At 37.2% G+C, this 10228-nt stretch overlaps 1 protein-coding gene and 1 long non-coding RNA gene across 2 annotated transcripts in view; both read left to right on the top strand.

Annotated features, from left to right (window-relative positions):
* The window catches only part of mier3a (mesoderm induction early response 1, family member 3 a), a 16485-nt gene extending 7719 nt beyond the window's left edge, over nucleotides 1–8766 (top strand). The window contains exons 7-13 of the mRNA NM_001030149.2: nucleotides 35–104; nucleotides 879–1021; nucleotides 3167–3248; nucleotides 3332–3426; nucleotides 4933–5060; nucleotides 5136–5281; nucleotides 7688–8766. Of these exons, the coding sequence (NP_001025320.2) occupies nucleotides 35–104; nucleotides 879–1021; nucleotides 3167–3248; nucleotides 3332–3426; nucleotides 4933–5060; nucleotides 5136–5281; nucleotides 7688–8109 (1086 nt within the window). The 3' untranslated portion in view covers nucleotides 8110–8766. The remainder of the gene's footprint in view (nucleotides 1–34; nucleotides 105–878; nucleotides 1022–3166; nucleotides 3249–3331; nucleotides 3427–4932; nucleotides 5061–5135; nucleotides 5282–7687) is intronic.
* LOC141376286 (uncharacterized) overlaps nucleotides 1–10228 on the top strand; it is a 501640-nt gene that overhangs the window by 404538 nt on the left and 86874 nt on the right. The window lies entirely within an intron of this gene.

Genomic DNA, 10228 nt, shown 5'->3' with positions numbered 1-10228 from the left:
TATCAGTGTATATTTGATTAATTTGTTTTCACAGGAGATCATGGTGGGTTCTGAATATCAGGCGGAAATTCCAGCACTTGCCTGTTATAATGACCAGGAAAAAGGTGAGTCTTCAATATTGAAATGTAATTTTCTGTATTTACAGTAGGGTTGTCACGATACTAAAATTCAATGCCAATCGGTACTGATATTTTGAAAATGTCCGTTTCTTGCTAACGTTTGAACGCTGTGGTGCAAGTTCTTAAACATTTCTTTTGCCATTGTATTCACATGCTCAACAAAAATGACTGTGATTGGCCATGAAGGTCATCAGTTTACCAAACTCACCGCTGTTTACTGAGTGTAAACACAGATACAGGGACACTGGAGCACTTTTATATGGGAAAAGATTGATTTTATTGTGTGTAGTTAGGACAGTGTCATCCAATAATGCCACTTTAATTTAAATGTATATAATTATTTTTGAAATAGTATTACACTTTCATCAGATAATTGTCAGAGATCATACATCTGAATATACACACAAATATAGACCCACATACTGTACATCTGTTTTCTCTTTCAGCAATATATGCTTTCCTCTGTGTGTGCATGTAAACAAATGTTATACATTAGAATAAAAAGAAAAAATAAGATTATGGGGGAAAAATAAACATGTATATGTTGGGAGTGATCCAATAAATCAGATTTTAAACTAACAAAGCAGTTCAGGTCCTTGAGATTTTGTATAATTGGTCCATTTTTCCCAGAATTCACTTGAATTCAGTTCACAGTTTTTTTTTTTTACCTGAAAGGAGTTTATGAGATGAGAAAATCAAGTTTAAAACATCAACTGTTTGTTTAACATGCATTGATGATTGGCGTCTGTGAATTTTCAGTGTATGCCGAGGAAGATCAACTCTTGTGGCAGCCCGACATGCTGCCTGAGTCGAAGGTCAAAAGCTTTCTGCTGGACGCTCTGAGTGCGGATGGAAAGATGGACAGGGATGGCAGATGTTCACTGGTTAAAGACAATGAACAGGTGAAGATTAGAGATGAGTAAATTTACACAAACATTTATTTATTTATTAGCTAATCAGATGCAGCGAGGAATTAAGTATTGAACACGTCACCATTTGTTTTCTGAAAGCATATTTCTAAAGGTGCTGTTGACTTGACTTTTCCCCAGATGTTGGTTACAACCAAAAAAATCCATGTATGCGAAGAAAACAAAACTAGTTTGTTTACAAAATATGCGTAATAAAATGACAAAGGGAAAAAGTATTAAACACATGAAGGAAGGGAGGTGTAGTTCGGCAGTGAAAGCCCAGACAGCAGCTGAAATCTCTCAGTAGTTCTTCAGCAACCCTCTGCCTGTCATCTGTGTAAATGAATATCAGCTGCTTCAGTCTAACATCTACATTAGCAGGAGGATGAAGATGAAACCAGGGTGGACATTTCACCAAGACAATGATCCAAAACACAGCCAAGGAAACTCTCAAATGCTTTCAGAGAAAGAAAATCAAGCTGTAGAATGGCCCAGCCGATCACCTGACTTGAATCTAATAGAGAAAAAAAATCATATTTGATAGGCGAGACCCACAGAACCATCAAGATTTTCAGATTCTGTTGAAGTCTGTGAAAAACTCACCTGAGCAGTGGACTTAATCCTTCATTTGAGAGGCGTCTTTAAGCTGCCATCACTTTTTATTTAAAGTATTAACACATTTCAGTAGTTCAGCTCTCTTTGTGTCATTCCATTGTTAATACACACAACTCGTCTTTCAGATATGTTTTGCTTACATTTTTGTTTGTTTTCTTTGGGTTTTTACCAAAATCTGTTTCAATTCCATGTCAACAGCTCCTTTAGAAGTATTATTCCCAGGAAAAAACATGCTGTGCTCAATACTTATTTTCCTCGCTGTATGTTCAAACACTGAACACGCCATTTTTGTAGATTTTAAAGGGATGTTTTAAAATTAAACTTTGCTATCCCTCCTGTCGTTTGAAACCTTTGAGTTTCTTTCCTTTGAAATACAAAAGAAGATGTTTTGAAGAAAGCTAAAAACGGGTAACCATTGGCTTCCACAGGGTCCCCGCGGCGTCTTAAAGTCTAAATTCGAAAAATCGAAATTTACGGCTTTAAAAAGTCTTAAATTCGCTGTTCTAGGTCTTAAATATTTTTGCACAGGTCTTATTTTTGCGATGTCCATGTAACGCTACATCTAATGCTCATTTAAATTCTTTTTGTTGTTGTTGCTTGGTTTTTGGGGTGTTGTAGTTATTTATTTTACTAGTCCAATTGTAATTTGCGGTATTACAAAAGGTCAGCTTGCAATAGCCAATCAGCTTTCTGTTATTAAACTCAGTGCAAGCGGCGAATGTGACGTCATCGCTGTGTTTGGGGGAAGTTCATTTTGAGTGCACATGACATGATTTCGGCTGGCAGAGTATGCCGTTATTTCACTGACAAATGTCGTAAGCGCAGTTTTATAAGTCGGGAGCGCTGTAATACTAGAGAGCGAATCTCTGCTCACGCGCCGGTTTCCTCTGTTCGTGGACAAAACTGCCCGCGAGCTCTCAAAACACTGGCTGCTCACGTGCGAATGATCTGCTCTCACTCCGTCGGACTCTGTTCGTGCTTTTGCTCTCCAGAGAATTTTGTGCTTTTACATTTTCTCTCGCGTGTTTTTGCTATTGCAATATAGGTCTTAAATTTAATGCTTAATGGTCTTAAAAAGGTCTTAAAAAGTCTTAAATTTGACATCATGTTATCTGCAGAGACCCTGCTTCCATAGTAGAAAAAAACAATTACTATAGAAGTCAATGGTTACAGGTTTCCAGCGTTCTTCAAAACATCTTCTTTTGGGGTTCACAGAAGAAAGAAACTCTTAAAGGGTTTAAACAATTAAAGGGTGAGTAAATGATGGCAAAATTTTCATTTTGAATTTTCCATTTGACCCTGTAAAGCCAAATTTGAAATAATAGTGAGATATAATTATTAAAACGAAGCAAGTTCATTGAACATTTAGATGAAATATAAAAAAAATTATTTGCATGTTTTTTTTTCTTCTAATATTTAGTGCATTTATAGCACACACAGCATGATATAGTGAGGATATAGTTAGACCAAGAAAACAATATGAGAGGCTTAATAATGTGAAGTAACCCTGTTTGTACTCTCCAGGCCTTATATGAGCTTTTGAAGTGTAACTACAATGTCCCGGAAGCTCTTGAACGGTATCGCAGCAATGACAAATCCTCGAAGGGTAAGTGCATGCAGAGATAATAGCTGTATTGTTTTGGAATAGCAGTGATTGAAAATAATTACATTTTTATTATCATTATTTAGATGAGATGCTTCCTTGGTCTGAAGAAGAATGCCGAAATTTTGAACACGCTCTTCTGTTGTACGAGAAGAACTTCCACCTCATTCAGAAACACAAAGTAAGATGTTCTGCTTTATTATTAGTAGTAGTAGTATTATTAGTATTACATATATATATATATATATATATATATATATATATATATATATATATATATATATATGATGCCACTATGAAATGCTACTTTAACCCTCTGGCGTGCTTTATTTAAGAATCACACTTGGGGACTTTAATTTTGAATAATAATCAAATCACTTTTATTGTCACATCATCAGCAGCATTAAAAGTGATTTGATTAATTTTTAATAATTTTAATACTAATTTTTGTTACTATATTATTTTGTATTTTGAGAAGGTTTTGTGGTAAAAATAATTTAATATGCAGTAATTAACATTTATTTTAATTAATAACTATTGTTTTTAATTATCGCAGTTTATCCAGGTACACTGAAAACCCTAACAAGTAGACGGAACGAAATTAGTTATTAAAGTAAGAAATTAATTTGTAAAGTAAACGTGTTGCCTCAATTTAATTGAGTAACGGAGTCTCCCAAAACTTGCATATTTAAGTTTATTTAACTTGCCAGTTTGGTAGATTATACTTAAATTGTTCAGTTCTGTGTGTGTGTGTGTGTGTGTGTGTGTGTGTGTGTGTGTGTGTGTGTGTGTGTGTGTGTGTGTGTGTGTGTGTGTGTGTGTGTGTGTGTGTGTGTGTGTAATTATAAACTATAAAAAAAATGTTTAAAAGAAAAATAAGTAGCCATTTATTCCCATTATGGTGAATAATTATACATGAATCCTCATTTTCTTATTTAAAAAAAAAAGGCCTTGCACTAAAAGGTTGCACATATTGAAATTTTACAGTCAAGACTACATTGAAAAAAAAACAAACAAAAAAACAGGTTGTTTTTAAAGGATTAATTGTAATTTTGAGCTTACAACACTTGAAAATTTTAGTTTATGCATTTTCATTGTATACAAGTTAAATTAACTCATTGATTAAGTAAAGACAACATTAGGGTTTACTGTGTAAGAGATTCTGCCATACAAAAACAAAAGGCAGATTCACACCATCTCAGTCTAAAACACTTCTTCTTGACGAGTTTTAGAAATTTAATGTTTAATTTAATGTTCATATTTTTGCTTATTTTCTATTTATTTCCTGTGGCGGTCATTTTTGACAGTGAAGACCACAAGTGTGACTTTTTTTCCCCCCACAACCATTTAGCATGCTTTAATTCTGACTTCAAGTGTGTGTGTGTGTGTGTGTGTGTGTGTGTGTGTGTGTGTGTGTGTGTGTGTGTGTGTGTGTGTGTGTGTGTGTGTGTGTGTGTGTGTGTGTGTGTGTGTGTGTGTGTGTGTGTGTGTGTGTGTGTGTGTGTGTGTGTGTGTGTGTGTGTGTGTGTGTGTGTGTGTGTGTATTGCTTTTATATATATATTTATGATTATTTTCTATTTATTTTATTATGTTTATTCATGTTTACTGTCTTCGTGCAAACAGCAGAAAGCTGATATTAAGCCAGTGGTTCTTGATTGATGGTATCTTTTCTGTGTTCAACTCCAGGTCAGCACAAGGACGGTGGCGGAGTGTGTTGCGTTTTACTACATGTGGAAGAAGTCTGAACGATTCGACTTCTTCGTCCAGCAAAACCGATTCGGAAAGAAGAAGTTCAGCAGTTATCCTGGCGTCACGTGAGTTTGTGCTCGTCTTCTGCTCTGTAGATGTTGAATTGTCAGCGTTTTGGAGGCTGATTGTGGTCTCTGCAGGGATCTGATGGACCGGTTGGTGGACGAGGCTGAGGGTTTGGTGGATGGATCTGCTTCAGTGTGTTCCAGCAGCAGCGGCAGGATCGATCCTCCAACCGAACAGCAGCTCAACATCCTCAACTCCATCACAGCCAGTGACCTCTCAGGTACATCATCCGACTATAACTTTATTTTTGTTTTAATTCTTTTGCGTTTTGCGCGTTGGTGTGCTCGATCACATTGACAGCCTTTATTTAGTGACTTTTATAAAGTTTATTTTCCACATTTTTATCTGTTTTTATGTCTGTTTGTTTTTTATAATTTTTATTATTTGTTTTTATTGTTCTTATACTTGTTTCTTTTATTCTTGTTTATGTAAAGCACTTTGAATTGCCACTGTTTATGAAATGTGCTATATAAATAAACTTGCCTTGCCTTAGTCACGAGGCGTTAAACGTCGACGGTAAACGCGAGCAAAAAACATCTCGGTGTGCACAGGCCTTTAGACTGCATTTACACGCAATTGACAAACAGTCACAGGCAAATATTTAACTTTAGTGACGAGGTTTAGGCAAGTGACAATCCTGTCTACTGTCCCGAGCGTCTCACACACTGGCCCTGGGCCATCGGGCAGTCCTTATTGTTGAGCCCTGTCATGTGTTATGTTTTGCTCTTAATGTCTTTTGTTTGTAAATGTTTTAATTATTATAGAAAAGTGATGTTAATAAAATTTGATCTGCTCTCTCTGTGGTTGATGCAGCCTATTTTTGGCTTCCAACTACCACATATTCACATATTTAATTCAGAATTGCTTCATTATAGCTTTCTTTATCTTTTAAATGTTTTTATTAAAAATACAGATGAAGTCAGAATTGTTAGCCCCCCTTTGATTTCTTTTTTTTTTTCTTATTTAAATATTTCCTAAATTATGTTTAACAGAGCAAGGAAATAATCACAGTATGTCTGATAATATTTGTTCTTCTGGAGAAAGTCTTATTAGTTTCATTTCGGCTAGAATAAAAGCAGTTTTTAATTTTTTAAAAGCCATTTTAAGGTCAATTTTATTAGCCCCTTTAAGCTTTTTTTTTTTTTCGATAGTCTACAGAACAAACCATCATTATACAATAACTTGCCTAATTATCCTATCCTGCCTAGTTAACCTAATTAACCTAGTGAAGCCTTTAAGGCCCAATCCCAATTCTACCCCATAGCCCTTCCCCTTACCCCTCGTTTTGCGCGTGCACATGAAGTGGTAGTGGTGTCCCAATTCTCTTTAGCTTGAAGGCGTTGGGCTAAGGGCAAGGGGTATACACCCCTTCAAACAAACACTTTTCAGGACCACACCCGAAACCAAGTGGTTGGAAAAATTTCCCAGAATACACCAGCCACAGCTGCACCCGGAAGTAAGGAGATCCACTAATTAGTTTTTTTTTTTTGTCATTATTACGAATTTTTACAACAAACAAACACATGTTTTAATATATTCATAACCATGTTCGTGTTTTACCGTCATGCTTTAAAAAAAAAGCTAAAATAAAAACCGCTACATTTTGCGATCTATAATCCCTAATAATAACTTCTGCACAGCAGTCCCACAACATTCTGACACTCGATGACACTGGAATACCCTGTCAGAAAAGTCTAGTGGCTGGGAATGAGCTGTTTACAGTGTCTGCTATGATGTTAATGTTGTTTTCTTTGAATATTTATCTGGAGAGACATTAAAGGAAATATTTGTAAATGTGGATCCATCTAAAATTGTAGAATTTTTATCAAAAGGAAACCTTAAACTGTTTTAGATTTAATCTTTATATTATCATTATTGTTATTTATGTATTTTACCCTGGACATTATTGATTGCTGTTGATGACTTTTAATTGTTAGAATATTTTTATAATTATAGAAAATTGTTATTTATAAAATGTGATAAACTTGATCTATTTTCTTTTTTGCCATGACATAGCCGTAGAAGCTGAAATGGCAATAAAATTAAAACTCTCTCTCTCTCTCTCTCTCTCTCTCTCTCTGTTGTTGTTGTTTGTGTGTTTACATTAATGAATATGGCCACTGTGTAAATGCACAGTACAGTTACGATCTTATTGCCACATTAGATCTTTATGATAACATGATATATGCCTTCAGTGATCTCCTGAAGATACCAAAAAATAACAACTGAAATCACTACAGCTGTCGCGTTCATCTGAACCCATATTACGAAGCAGGAGATCATGAGGACATATGATGACGTGTGCAGGTGCTGTAGTGCTGTCCCGATTCTTAGGAATAAATTTTGAAGCCCTTCCCCTTAACCCTCGGTTGCAAGGGCTAAGGGGAAGAGGGGTAGGGTACTTGAGTAGAATTGGGATTGGGCCTAAATGTCTCTTTAAGCTGTATAGAAGTGTCTTGAAGACTATCTAGTCAAACATTATTTACTGTCATCATGGCAAAGATCAAATAAACCAGTTATTAAAACTATTATTTTGTGTTGAAAACATCTTCTCTCCGTCAAACAGAAATTGGCGTAAAAAATAAACAAGTGGGCTAATAATTCATCTGCTTTCTTTTTGACTCAGCGCTGACGAGCACCGTGGCGTCGGTGTGTAACCCAGCAGACGTGAGCTGTCTGGACTCCTACAGCTTCTCTCCGCTGGACGCTCTGCACCGCGGGCCGCTGAGTCACGAGGAGCCGCTCAGCTACTCCAGCAGCGCAGACGGAGACTGCCTGAACCTGCTGGACTCCGGCTTCTACCACTCAGAGCTGGGCCAGATCAGTGTGTGCGGAGAGGACTGCGAACGACCCCCGGCCAAGCGGCTGAAGATGGGTCTCTCCGAACCCTTCATCAACGACAGCAGGAACATGGCGGTGGAGTTCGAAGGCCGCACGCACCACATCACACGTGCCAAAATGGCGGTTTCGGTCAGTGACTTCGGAGAGGCGGGCAGCTACATGGGCACACACACACTACATCAACACACAGCGCTGCAGTCAGAGTGACGGCGCGCAATAAACCTCACGGGACCACCTGCAATCAAACGTGTATATAACCGCTTCCCTGGATATTCCTCGTTTATTTCTAATTATATAAATATATATATATATATATATGTGTGTGTATATATGTACAGATTTATTCTTTCTAGCTTTGTTTTTACTATGACATCAGTGATGTCTAATTGTACAGACCTGAATCTTGATTTCTCAAGAGTTGATACAGCCATTTATTTTCCAGTCAGTGTCATAAACGTGTCCGAATACTGTGGAAATCTCGTGACGGGGAGTCGTCGCATGGCTAACTGATGGATCAACGCATTCGGCCTCCCTGTGGTTTCATCAGTGTTTACAGGTGCCTCGGCTCGCCAATACCACCGCCTGAAAGGCATTTACGACCACTCTTCACTTTCGTTTTTGCACCGTGGGGAAGCGGCTCTGTTTTCGTTGAGCACAAGAAATTCGTAAAGCGACTACGAACGTTTTCAGCCCTGGGAGATTTATCTATTGTTTTGACTGCAAATGTGTAGGCCCTAAATACAGCTAGTATAGAGGTGTTCTGAAGCGCTGCAATGAAGTGTGTGGTGATTCTTATTTGATATACTTTGCATATTTATTACGTTTCTTTTGTAATCATATTGATCAGCCGGGCGTATTTATTACAAGACTGCGTGATGGTCGCCGCTTAGCATTTTTCCGGCTGTTAATTACTGGCACATGTCGTTTGTTTTTGTTTGTGAGCATTTGTTCGCTATTTATTGAATTTTTCCCGCAGGGATTTCTTAAAGCGCTAGTCGATTCCCTTCAGAAACCAATTATGCAAAACGTTCATCATTTCCGCCTTCGTATTTCCGCAGAACAACCCGATATTTGCTTTCTGAGCACTGACCTGACATTATCTATGCATCAAGAATCGCTCAAACAGATTAAACCCATCATCCTTGTTGTGTTTTGTTGACATTCACAAACTCCAATATGGCAATAATGTGTAAATATGTACAGATACCAACAACACTTTCCGTTTTCCTTCCTCCTCTGCAAACTTAAGACTTAAATTCTGTGTTTTTGAGTTGTTTGCCGTAAGATTGCCTTCTTGACTTCCTTTACCATTGGTTTTTGGCTGACCTTTTTCCTCATGAAAGATTTGCTTAAGAAGAGAGTTATTTATTTATTTATTCACTCAACTGCAAGTGGGTGTAGAAAGCCGAGTGTGTGTGTGTGTGTGTGTGTGTGTTAGCGTTTCTGTACACAAGTGAAATGTTTTTTTCACAGGACATACTAGCGCTAGCTGAATGTACAGTATTATCGCTTCTTAGGGATTCACCGAACTTCTTCGATGACACGAATGTCTCGCGGTTAAGCCCAGTTTGCAGTGTTGCCTTAACCCTCATTCAAAGCTTGCATGTTGAATCCAACTTGAAGATGGTTTTCCAGGACGGCGATCATCGGACGGCTTGTAAAATTGTGTCTCCCTTTGTACGTTCAGCCAGAATTCTCCACGTTTTGTTTTATTTTGTCTTGGCATACTTGAAGGACGTGTGTTGATCAACTTAAATACAATATTCTCCAAACATTCAGTCCTGTAGGTTTGTGCAATTCATTTGTCCTGTCCCTCCAACAACCGAAAAGAGCTTTAGGAAATTGTGTTGGTGCAGTAATTTGTCCAAAGTTTGTAAGAAAAAAAAAAAAAAAAAGCTTAAAATCGAAAACGTAACGTACTGGTCGTCTGCTTCCTGGGGGGAAATGTACATTTTTTTTTTTTTTTTAATAACCCTCATCTTTGGAATGTTTTACACTTTATTTCCTTTAATATCAAGTCAATTTTCATTCACTTTGATGCATTTTTTCAGATCTAAATTGAGTTTTACAACACTTTTTGTGGTGTAATAATGAAATGATAGTGTTTAAATAGACAATCAAGCGGCAGTTCATATTGGGAAAGGACGTTTTATTATTCGTAATGTTTGTACATATACACTGTTCTTGTTTCGTTGGCTTTTATTTTGTATTTTCTGTTGTACTTAACTGGCAGACCGTTCCAGAAATAAAGGTCTGGAGATATTACAACCGTGTCGAGGAGTTTATTGACATGCTTACATACGTGTGAGGCTTGGATTTTGTTCCT

Source organism: Danio rerio, chromosome 10, assembly GCF_049306965.1.
Source record: "Danio rerio strain Tuebingen ecotype United States chromosome 10, GRCz12tu, whole genome shotgun sequence".
NCBI lineage: Eukaryota > Metazoa > Chordata > Actinopteri > Cypriniformes > Danionidae > Danio > Danio rerio.
This window is presented reverse-complemented; position numbering and strand designations above follow the sequence as displayed.